Raw genomic sequence first — 12,413 nt, forward strand, 5'->3', positions numbered from 1 at the left:
AAGCATTGCTTAATCATTACACAACACATAACGCCTTACAGTGTTCTGGAAACAGCACCTGCAGCCAATGGCATGATATTATTTATCTGATGCATGTGATGCACTAAGCCTCAGATCAAATTGCAACAGCTTTTATTAGAGAGCTGCTATTGAGATTTGACAGAAATCTCAATGCAGTACAGAAAGCCGAGAAGCTGCTTCAAATGATGGGAATAAATAAGTAGACAAGCATAATTGTGTCCTCTCTGAACATGGCTCCAAATACAATTATTACTTTTGTTGTTGTTCAAATTCTTTTACTGCCAACAAAAAATACTTGGAGTCTAAAACGATTGCATTTCACATGCATATAAAAGTCTTCTTACTTGTAATAAACATATTAGGCAACATACTAACCTAAATAAACAACCAGTAACCACATTGGTAGAAAGCTACAGCTACCATAAAAAGGACAGTAATAGTATCAACAGTAACATTAGTTGAAAGTGGTCCTTGTAAATTAAATAGATTAAAGAAATTAATTTATCCCTGTGTCAATAAAACTTTTAAATAGTGGCAGATAAGGGATGGACACGGGATGATCCTTCTTATTTTATTTAAGGGTTTTTAGAGGAGAAAGGGGACTTTCCCTTGCCAATTATTATTGCGTTTTCTGTTTACCAATTATAACGCCTTTGTATGTTTTCTTATTTGGAATGTTGTCTTTTTATGACACATTTCCCACCCTGTGGGACAATAAGTTAATCTTGATCTTGGTAGTTTCTAGGATGTTACTTGCTGGTTGCTTTGGTCTCACTTATAGCTGTATTGTCCTTGAGCTACTTATGGGTTATACAAGCTTTCTGGAGACATGTATCAGCCCTACCAAAAGGAAAAACCTCAGTCCTGATATGAGGCCAGTGTTTACATTTCTTGTGTGCCTAAGGACACAAGCTATGGGCATACTATTTATTTATGCTAAAAAGCCCCAGGAAGATGTTTGTTTTGAAAAAGGCTGACTTGGTTCACCTTCAGGAGTTGTTTGCGCAAATGTTTAAAAAGTTTATATCCTAAGGAAACTTTTTTCAAATGGAATTTCTTAAAGAGAATAATTTCTGCCAGATCAATGTTGAAAAGTGAGAAACAGTTGATTGTGAAAGTTTTATGTACGATACCAGAGCAGGGGGAAAATGTGATCACACAAATGAAAAAAACTGAAACATTAATGTGTCTCAGTTCTAGTTCAGATTCCCTCTCTTAGAAACTGACACCCAACTAGTCTCGGTAACACACCTGCGGTCTCTTCTGAGAATCAAATATTTACATCTCCTCATTGCTCGCTTGTACAGCAACATGTGTACAATACTGCACCGCTCTAAATTAGCTTATTTCTTTAATCTATATCTAAGTCTAATCAACACAAAAATAAATAAATAATGACTTAAATATATATTTGATATGTTAAGCACATCCTTCATTCATTTGTCTTGATCTTATTAGCTTAGGTTCAACCTAATCACTTTGTTTTCTTAGAACTTAAATTGAGATTTTATGGATGGTTCCAAAAATAGGTCAAATGTATAGCTCCTTAAAAATAAAACCTGTAAAATGATAATGGTTAGCATGAAGTTAAAACATGCACTATACAGTATACGGTCAGATAAAGACAATTTTATATGCAACAGCATCTTGTTCGCGGCATTACCGAGGGATTAAAGTGAACAGGTAATCAGTTATGTTGTTCAAGAGACAGACATCAGTTTGTTTCTATAACGGTCAGGGCTGAGAAGTGTGAAGCTCTAATCTGACCCCAAATCTGTGGTTAAAGTTGTCACCTCCGGCATAGGATTAAAGTAAGGTTGTGTAACAGTGTCAGAAGCCTTGCAGGGATCAGTGAATATTGTCAAGCTGACTGTGTGCTGCAAAGAAGCTGACAAAAGGGATCATGATACGGCGCCGCGGTATCACTGCACCTGACCTTGCCATTTCCTGTTTCCCCCCCCTTTTTTAAACTAACCTTAAAAGATGTAAAGGTCCGATCAGGTCATTTAAAATGTATAGCTGAAGGATGGTTGAATCATAGAGCTCTTTAATGTTACCATGACAACATTGATAGTATCAGCCCTGTTCCAGACTACTGGAAAAGAGAAACTGCAAAAGCAAAAGCATTTCCTCAACAAAAACGGAAGTTCTGTTCTTTATTGTCCCACAAGAGGAGCGAGGGAGCATAAACACACACAATCATAAAACATAAAGACAATAAAACCCCATTAGATTGTAATAACCAAAATAGTTTTGCTTCTTGAGGAAGTCACTTATGTCCGCCTGTAACTGTGAAACATTGTCACAAATGATAAATAAAGAAGCCTGTGATATATAGTAGGCCTTTACATTTCTATTGAGAGGGTGAGAGGAAAGTGGTGGTGGGGTCTTAGGCTCTATTACCATGGCAACAGGTCTCCATGTGGAATAACAGCTGTGGCACAGGGTGTTATGGCGTTTCTGGCCCACTGCCCAGCAGCTCCCCCCCCCCCCCCCCCTCCGGGGGCTTCTTTATGTCTCGTCCTTCACTTTCTGCCTCACGTAAGCTGCTGCACACTGTGTGAATCTTATTACACGATGACGGACAAAACACTGGGGGCCGAGGCGAACGAGGAAGCCTCCTGATTGGCCCGTGTGAGGCGGGCCTGCAAGTGTCTGTGTACGCCCAGGGAGTCTTACACAAGAGGTAAGATTTCCCTTCCTCGAAAGAGAACAAGAAGTAAAATGTGAAGTCTCTGTCAAATGTTGTAGGTTTCAAAACACATTCCTCCACCACCAGCCAATAGACACCTTTGTCTGTGAGGCAAACATGTTCCAACACATCATTGCCTCTAAAGTAGGTCTACGTGTTTGCATTATAATTTGCTTGCACATGTTTCTATCTGTGCTGTAAATCCTGAGAGGTATGTTCATTTTCCTGCATTAGTATACTGTAAGCTTCTTTAAGACCATCTCACACTCACAGCTCTGTCCCCGGTGGCAGTAAAACTGAATTAGAGCTGCAAATATTTTCATTTGCAATGCCACATTGCTTACAAGGTAGACAAACAGCAATCTTTCATATGAGGGAGAACATCAATTACATTTAGTCTTATTTAAAAAGGGCTTCTTTGAAATGGCTGAATGACCATCACAGGCACACTGTTTGGTTCCCTATTAGTTGTCTCATCTTTCTTTGTGAACTGAACCCCTTTTAAAATCAACAAAAAACTAAAAAATGCTGCAATTTCACATTCAAAGATGCACTTTTGTAGTTAGAGTCCATTTCCAGGAGGTGTGAACATGTTTTTGTCTCCCACCATTATGCAAGCTGCAAAATCTTATGAAAACAACGATAACATTATTTGCAGAGCTGCATGTGAGAACAGTGTGAAATCATTCCTACTTACAAGAATGTGTGAGAAAGGCCTGCGTACATGATGAGAAAAGTATCATTTTTCATTCCAAAACAAAGAGCCCACCTGCAGTTTTATTGACACACATTCACAGAGGAGAGGAGCGAATTAGTGATGAGAGCTTATGTAGTGTTTGTGTGCTTTCCAGTCAGAAAATGCACCTCCCTTTACTTAACATTTATTTCAGTTGAATGAAGCAAATGTCTCGTTGCACTCAGGCAGTCTGTGTTCCCTCTGTGCTCTTTTCACTTCGCAGCAAAACTGAACAAGGTCACCCGAAACAGCTCCAAATGACTGACACAGAGAAATTGAAGAGAGGTAGTGAAGGACATCCTGTCCTCAGAGGTACACTTTATGATCCCATTCGGTGAAGAGAATACACCAGCTTCGGTTTAGTGCATTTATTGATGTGCTGAGGCGGACATATTTGTTGTAATTGTATCTGGACAGCTGGATGTGTTTTTTCAAATTTTCACGTATGCACATTCCAACTCTTAGATTCTTCTTCAAGTCGTACGATGCCTTGAATCACTTTTGGTTTGTACCCACAGAGGCTATTTATAAATTATAATTACAGGTCTTACTCAACTCACACCTTGCACTGAAACAGCATCTCTCTGCATATTTTCTCATTTATACAATCAGACAAAACCAGTTTCAACCTGTTCAGAAATGCAACCTTGTTTTTGTTCTGCTGATGATTCCAATAGTCAAATCCATAAAAGGTGAAGTTTGAGGTGGGTCTGAAAACAGGGGTGTCAAACATACGGCTCAGGGGGCCAGAACCGGCCCATCAGAGGGTCCGATCCGGCTCGCGGGATGACTTGATAAACTGAGGCATAATATTGTTGAAATGTAACTTTAGGTTGTTCATACATAATGTTTTGTAACAAGATAGTTCATTAAATGTGAACGATTTCAGAATGTACTTTTTTTTTGTACTAAAACAAAGGGAAAAATGTGGAGTTGTCGTTATTTATTGTGCTATAATTTTACTGCTCCGGCCCACTTGAGATCAAATTGGGCTGTATGTGGCCCCTGAACCAAGATGAGTTTGACACCCTTGTTTTAGAATGATCCTGCATATAAATCTTTATTCTACAGAATGATCACTAAATGTATGCTCGGACGCATCTGATCTGCTGTGTTACACACTGCCAGTAATGCTGGAAGTGATACGCATACAATGCTCTACAGCCGGCAAAACTCACAATCCAATAAGACTGCTCAGCTTCTGAAACAATTATTTTAAGTTAAAGAAAAAAATCTAAATCTCCTGAATGAAAACAGACAGTGCCTTCCTCTCAGGAATGAAAGGATCACTGCGAGAGGACATCATGTACTCTAATGTTTGCCATGGCATGCCTCCTGATCTAAGGTTACAATGCTTGCGGTAAATTCATGTAAGAGAATGTGGTTGAACTTTTTAATGAGAAGTTATCTTCATGTTGAGAAGGTGTGAACATCACAACAGAAACAGACATGCGTGGAAAAAGGTTTTAATTTCAAAGCTTGTTGTGTGATTGAAAGAACATTGAAACCAATTTCAGTTCACATGTTGAAAAACAAAAACCACCAATTGTGGTATGAGGAGAAAGATTTCAATTTTGCATCAAAACAATCCCACAGAGTTGATGAAAAAAAATATAATAACACAAAAGTGGACAGAAACACTTGGAAACAAAAGTGTTACGAAATGCTTTCACTCGGTGAAGCACCCGCATGTTTAACACCAACAGACAGAATAAATAAAGTTACGTGGAATAAACAGAAGAACAATTCTTAAGAATTATCCGCACTGTTTGAAATACAGATTCACCTTATCAGAAATCCTGATGCCCCCGCAGGTGATTAGACTCACTTGCATGTCAGTAATTTTAAGATTTAAGATATGCACAACAGTTGTGCATTTGTACACTTCTCAATACAAAGTTACTTGATTTAGCCCGACGAGCTGAAGCCCCAGAATATCTGAATTTTGAAATTCTTTCGAAATTTAGCAGAAAGTAAAAACCCTGATCGATTTGGATCTCCAAAGAAACGCTTACAATTACACAATGTAACATTCTCAGTATTGTTAAAAGGATTTTTGCAACAGTGCACAATTCATCAACATGTGTGTCATCTTCTTTAATAATAAGTTCTCACAGGCCACGTCGTTATCTTTAATACTGCAGAAAACATTCCACTGACAGATTGCTCTTCGCCCAAATCTCCAAGCAGAGAAATGCGGCAAAAAGAGCAAAGCAGGGGTAGATAGACGGGAGCGGGGAGGATTGTCTGGCCTGCACTGACCTACACGTTCTGGAGACACGGCATGCCAGGCAAGCAGAGCCCTTCTGATTTCACAGAGAAGTGAGAGAACGACTATGTACAGGCCAGGTTTCTCTTTTCTCTTTGGTCAGTCTTTACATTATGTACAAAGAATACTCGGACCGATGTTGCACGCCCTTCAGTTAGCACGAGTCATGCGCATCTCCGCGCTAAAGAAGTTAAGCATCGTCTGGACGAGCTCTGGGAGATCGTAATCGTGCTTCCAGCCCCACTCCTTCCGTGCGTTGGAGTCGTCGAAGTTCATTGGCCAACTGTCCGCTGGAAAGAAACAGATAAAGGAGATGTAGAATTTAACTTGATAAAAAAACATGCTAGAGTTGATTTACACTGAAGAGAATCTTCGGGAACGAAAGTTCAAATGTGTAATTGTCTTGTATTTTGCAGTTGTGGCTTCATCGGTCAGTGTGCATCAAAAGGTGACTTACCGATGGCCTGCCGCACGTTGTCAACGTCATACGTGACCTCCAGCTCGGGCATCTGCTTCTGGAGCTCCTGGGCCAGTTCCTCTGGGGTGAAGCTCATGGCGTTGATGTTGTAGGTCCTCATGCTCAGCGTGTCAGCTGGCGCCTCCATCACCTCCAGCGTGGCACGCAGGCAGTCGTCAATGTACATCATGGGCAGCCGCGTGTCGGCTCTCAAGTTACACTCAAACTTGCCACTTTTGATTGCATCGTGGAAAATCTGGACGGCATAGTCTGGTCAGAGACAGAAACACACATTATGATTACTTAATTGTGATTTTAATAAACCCTTCTGATAAAACACAGAATGAAGAAAGAGCGCAGAAGTAATTCAATCTAAAAAGGATAATGCGGTTATGAAGTAAACATAGTGAACATATGGCGATAGTGCATCGAGTTATCGGCTGGCCTAAATATATAACTCTCTGGAATAAGACAGTTACATAACAAACTTGTGACATGACAGGAGTGCTACAGGAATAGATGTCCATTAAAATTGAAACCTTGGACAAGGACTGAATTTCATCTCTCTCACCTGTTGTGCCACCACCAGGCATGGAGTCAGCTGAAATGATTCCTGGGTAGCGGAGACAACGGAAGTCAAGGCCATAACGGTGGTGGTAGTACTGTCGAATAACAGAAAGGAAACCATTATTAATAACATATAGGAAAAAAACAATATGCTACATTAAATGTAACCATTTAAATATGGGAAGAGAAGAATAATTCCATGCTAAATTGCTAATATCCAAATGAGTGTATATGTGGGGTCTTGTTTCGGAATGACAAAAAGAAAGAAAGAAGTCTGAGATATTACCTCTCCCATCAGCTCAGCGTGGACTTTGGAGACACCATAGATGGTGCGAGGTCTCTGCACACAGAGGTCTGGTGTAGGGTTGCGGGGAGAAGTGGGACCAAAGGCTCCGATGGTGCTGGGTACAAACAGACGCAGGCCGTGCTCCGCTGCAATGTCCAAGATGTTGTGAAGCCCTAAGAAAAAGACAAAGAACCATTACATTAGGACAGCACACTTCGCCTACATTTAAATGCTGCGGTCATGATCGTAAGACCCAATAAGACAAAGTTATCAGGTGCTTACCAGTGATGTTTACAGAGCGCGCCAGGGCCACGTTAGCCTCTCCGACAGCACTGAGGAGGGCGCTGTAGTGAACCAGCCAAGTGATGCGGTTGTTCACCACAATTTCCCGCAGGTTCTTGTAGTCCAGGATGTCTGAGTAGATGAAGGGGCCTGATGGGGAAGGAGAGGATTGAAGATTTTATAAATCAAATGTTCAATCTGTCTTGTATAAAGTATCTGTAATCCGTCCCTTCCTTGCAAGCAATTCTCAAACAGCAATTAACCTTTTTTTTTTTTACTTTTATAATTTATCATCTACTGTCTTTTTATTGTCCATTTGTCGTCGTTTAAATGTGTTGAATTCTTTCGTACGGCCCTTAGAGCCTCATCTCTTGTATGAAAAGTGATTATATTATAGAGCATTATATGACAGTGTTATTAACAACAGGGTTTTAATGTTTGCATGTTTCTTCCCTGCTAGATGTATTCCAGTTCAAGTTTTGTAAACAACTCGAAGCCGTTACATTCATTACGTGTTTGCACAGCTCATCACCGGACATCAGCAGGACATGCGTCACATGTTGATTCATCAACAGCATTATTCACGGAAATGTGACTTCCTCTTGCGCAGGGATGAAAGAAAATCAATAAACATTGGACAGGCTTTATTTGCAAACACTGTCGTTCCGTTATTTGGCAATAAAGCGTTGGTACATTTGTAACACATTAACAACCTTTATTGCGAAATGCCAGAATTTTTGGAATCAGACACGGCTACACTCACCAGAGAAACGATTTGTAGTGATAAAGATTGTCTCGACACTAAACGGGTTGGATGCATATATTTGCTTAATTAATGCAACATAATCAGATACACCCACCTGCAATCTGACCTTTACAGTAAAAATAAAACACAGTAAAAAGCAGTTTTGTGTGAGTCTGGATGTGATTAGTTTCAGACTGTAGATGCTAATACAGTATATATACACTATATATATGTAGACTCACCGCTGTGGAAAACATTGCTTGGTGGTTTCCTGATGTCAGACAGAATGACGCTGTTCTTTCCAAACCTCTTTCTGGGAAGGGAGAAGCCAACGTTACTCAACTGGAAAATGCACCAGAAACTGTTTTCACATATTTGCAAAGTATTTGCTAATAGGCTGTTTGTCAGCTGAAAACAAATGAGGTGCGATTTGTGCAAAACAAACTAATTAAAAATCTTACCTCAACAATTTGGCTAGCCCCACCCCGAGCTGTCCCAGGCCACCTGCATGAGAAGGAGAGAGACAGAAACGCTAGGCGTCATCGAAGGACAATGCACACATCAGCAGCAGCTAATAATCATCAGTGCTGGTTTCCATGGAGACTGAAGTAACTTAAAAAGGAGAAGTAACTTAAGAAGGAGAGTGGGCCATAAGAAAAAAAAGGTCAGCTTACTTGACGCCTACGCTTTGTTTTTAACTGTCATCTCTTTCATGCTTTTGTTTCCAAACTTGTTAAAAATCCTGCCAGTCTTGAATCCTCATCTTAACTAACATGCAGAATAGAAACAGAGTGAGCTCTACTGTGTTTAACAGGTGTTGTAATCTACCAAAAGAACAGGTGCTGCGTACCTGTGATGAGCACCTTGGGGTGGTCTGTTTCTGAGAAGGACACGGAGTGGAAGCTGGCATCAGAGGTCACCTGACGAGGGGAGAAGCTGATGTTGCGTACAGCCACTGTTAGGGGCTGGCAGCCGCACCCAGGGGTGCTGAGCAGGGCCTGCTTGGCCACCTTGCTGAGGGTTCTGATGATAGGCATGTTGGTACCTGCAGAGGAAAAATAATGTGTTCACACTTTAGTGGGAAATCCGTCAAATTCCACAGGTATGAGTGAAATTCAGTGACTTTCAGGGTTTTCTTTAGAAATGTTCCTTTTCCCCCTCAAATGTATTGCAAGCCACTTTAAAGCTATTTTAATATGTTTAATTTCATCAGGTGGCCCATTTCAGCAAAAAAATGTGCCCAAGGAATGAGGTTCTATGTCAAGAGATTTTTGGGATCCTCTCCAGACATTAGGTGCCAAGAGACAGACAAGAGGACTGGTCGACAAAATTGGCACTGAGGGAGACGATTTCATTTACTTTATTTCAAATGTATATGCAGCACATGGGTCGCAACAGTGACAAATCTACAGAAAACAACAAAGAAAACCGTCTTAGAGGCGAGAAAACGTGCAAACAGGAAAGACACGTATGCATCAGTTGAATGCAAGTGATATTCCATTGTCTCCAAGGAGGCGCAAAGGAGATCTGGAGCGCATAGCAACCCAAAACCCTAAACATTTGATCGATTGCCTTTCCCTCACAGCCTGTTAACTTTAGCAAAACTTTATGGGGACATCTCTAGATATATATTTCTTCATGCATTTATTATTTAAAAAAAAGGCACAGGACTACAGAAACGATGGAAAGCAGCTATTAAAGTGTGCCGATACTTTAACGACGACGTTTACAGCGCAGAGGGTTTAAGAATGAAAAGCAGCCTTCCTTGGTTTATCACTGAGCCTCCACGACTTTAGCGTAATGCATCATTTTCAAAAGTGTACTTACCGACAGAGCTGCGAGCTTCCAAAAAAAGGAAGAAAGTGAGTAACTTGAGAGTATATATACTGCCCTGGCTTCAACGACAGCCAATCAGGGAGAGAGGCGTACAGTAGTAGACGAAAACAGTGCCAAGAACATGACAGGATTTGCCAATATACATATATATATATATATATATATAATATTGCTACATTGTAGGTAATTTGAGGGATAATCATTAAAGTAAAAGCTTGTCATGTAACATAAACAAGACTATTATTATTAGTATAATAAAAGGTATATCATCAGTCAAACTTGTTATTATTTTTTGACTATTTTGCGCAGACTAAAAACTCCTCACAAAATATGCAATTCACTGTTTTACGTGCATGAAAGCCAGCAGTGTGATGCAGTTCCTTTCTGGCACCTGATGCAGCGCGTCATGGTGGAACTTACAGGAAATATCTCAAATGTATTTCCATAATGAGAGGGTTAACTAACTCCGTTTAGCGTGGCTGCTTTTCCACGTGGACTACAGTGAGGATGAGCAGTCTAAGGAACTTGAGAATTGAATGAGTGAGAACAACCAGCATAATCTTTGAGATACAACAGATGTTTTAAAATGGGGATCAGTGAGACGCAGTGAGCCACCCGGACAAATGAATCCAGTTCAGTGCGCCGGAGTGAATCTGTCTCTTGGCACACTGTCTAAACTCAATTACACCACTTTTACACTAGCTGCATGATACCTAATTAAGAGGGGATCTTTGCTATGGCCAAAAAAAGCCCATTATAATTATACAAAAGAAGCACATTCATAGAGGCAACACGTGGTGGCGGTAGATAAATTAAATACAGGATTGTACACAGTTAAAATCACTAAACCATGTTAGTCTCTAGATCTGAGCGAACTAATACAGAAAATGTGTCTGAGGGAGTTTACTCACCGGTTAATCTTCAGGACAAAAAGCGGTAAAAACTGAAAATCCTTTGACTTCCTTTATGAGAATAAGATGCTGTGTCCTCTTTTGAGCTTCTGCACTCCGACGTGATTCCTGTGTTATCTCCGGCCAGTGTTGCATCAGCTTCGTCTTCAAGCTATATATCAGAGGCCATCTGGTTTCAGGGGAAGCCGGCTTTCTCTCGGATTGGTTGAGCCCCGGAGGTGCGGTCCTGCCATACAGACCACTCCCATAATAAGTCTCGGTTACTCAGTGTGGCTGCTAATCCTATTCGTGCGTCCATTCACTGCCAGTCAAATCTGAGGCCACGAGTACGGTTTTACGGATCGTGTCCACAAATGTATTCTACGCACGAGCGCGATCATTGCTCTCATAATGTACAGGATATACAATGTTGGAGAGTGTCATGGTGAAAGATTATATTATATTATTCATGGTTAATTCTGCTGCGAATTACTTTTTGGATTATTTTTCCTATAAAACGTCAGCAAATAGTAGTTTATTGCTTTAATTTACAGGGACAGTGCATGTTAATAACACTTCTGAAAATATAGCAGAGTTATCTGCTAAAAAGGCTCATTTTCATTATCAAAAAAGTGTCCAGTGACCAGAGTCGAAATGCACCTATTTAAATAGATTGCTTCCAGGTTGTTCTGTAAGAGCAACAGTGTAATAGCCAAATATATTCAGTTTACTGTCATAGAAGGCTATAAGAAAACCAGCAAATATTCACATTTAACAAGCAGGATGCAGAGAATTTATTGCATTTTTGCTTAAACAATTAATCGTTTTTATGTCGATTGACTATGACATAATGTAACTAATATAGTGAATTCATTGATTACTTTTCAGTACGTAAGTAGGCTTTAGAATATATATATATGGACAATATTTATGTCTAAAAGTGTATAAAATGCTAAATTGGATTTTCCACTATTTTCCACTTTGAGGTATTACAAGCTCTCAAACTCTTCTTTGAATCCATAACTCCACTGTTTGTATGATTGCTCCATTTCCTCAAATGACAATATGCTATATGTGTGTATATATATATATATATATATATATATATATATATATATATATATATATATGGATTATGCATCATGTGTTATCTTTGGAAACTTAGGTATTTTGAATTTAAAATAAGGTTCTGTGGGTGTGGCTCAATGGGGTTTAAAAAGGCATCAAAATAGCTATTTTCTTTTTATGTCCTGTAATAGAACTGCTGTATACTTCTCACCATAGTACAGCATAAGTGTTGCATGTCCTCAAGAGCAGCAGGCCAGTAACAACAAGTAGGACAAAATGACCTCATGTTTCTAGTCAATAGGTTATTTAAACAAAGCTGGAATACACGTGAGGAAAAACAGGGTAAACCTGATGCATCCTTGGAATCAAACACGAATGAGTAGCAAATTATATTATTTGTCACGGTGGCTGCACTGCACGGTGTGAACATACAGGAGAAAGGAGTGAATAAACAGTCCATTTGATTTGAATGTAGCAGAATCCATTCATGTTTATCAAGGGAAAGGTAGGATGTGTACACAGTCTCATTGACATTGACGTTTGGTTGCAGTAGATAAAGGACGG

The 12,413-nt window shown here is 39.9% G+C and overlaps 1 protein-coding gene across 1 annotated transcript; it reads right to left on the reverse strand.

Annotated features, from left to right (window-relative positions):
* Positions 1-4,899: 4,899 nt before the first annotated feature.
* tdh (L-threonine dehydrogenase) lies at positions 4,900-10,953 on the reverse strand. The gene is made up of 9 exons (XM_029425755.1): positions 10,803-10,953; positions 8,906-9,100; positions 8,517-8,559; positions 8,298-8,368; positions 7,311-7,460; positions 7,029-7,201; positions 6,747-6,837; positions 6,176-6,445; positions 4,900-6,008 (listed from the first exon to the last, which is right to left on the reverse strand). Exons 2-9 carry the CDS (start codon positions 9,090-9,092, stop codon positions 5,869-5,871), a joined length of 1,125 nt encoding a protein of 374 aa, XP_029281615.1. The 5' UTR covers positions 9,093-9,100; positions 10,803-10,953; the 3' UTR covers positions 4,900-5,868.
* Positions 10,954-12,413: the final 1,460 nt, after the last annotated feature.

This window comes from Cottoperca gobio, chromosome 24 (assembly GCF_900634415.1).
Source record: "Cottoperca gobio chromosome 24, fCotGob3.1, whole genome shotgun sequence".
Classification (NCBI taxonomy): domain Eukaryota; kingdom Metazoa; phylum Chordata; class Actinopteri; order Perciformes; family Bovichtidae; genus Cottoperca; species Cottoperca gobio.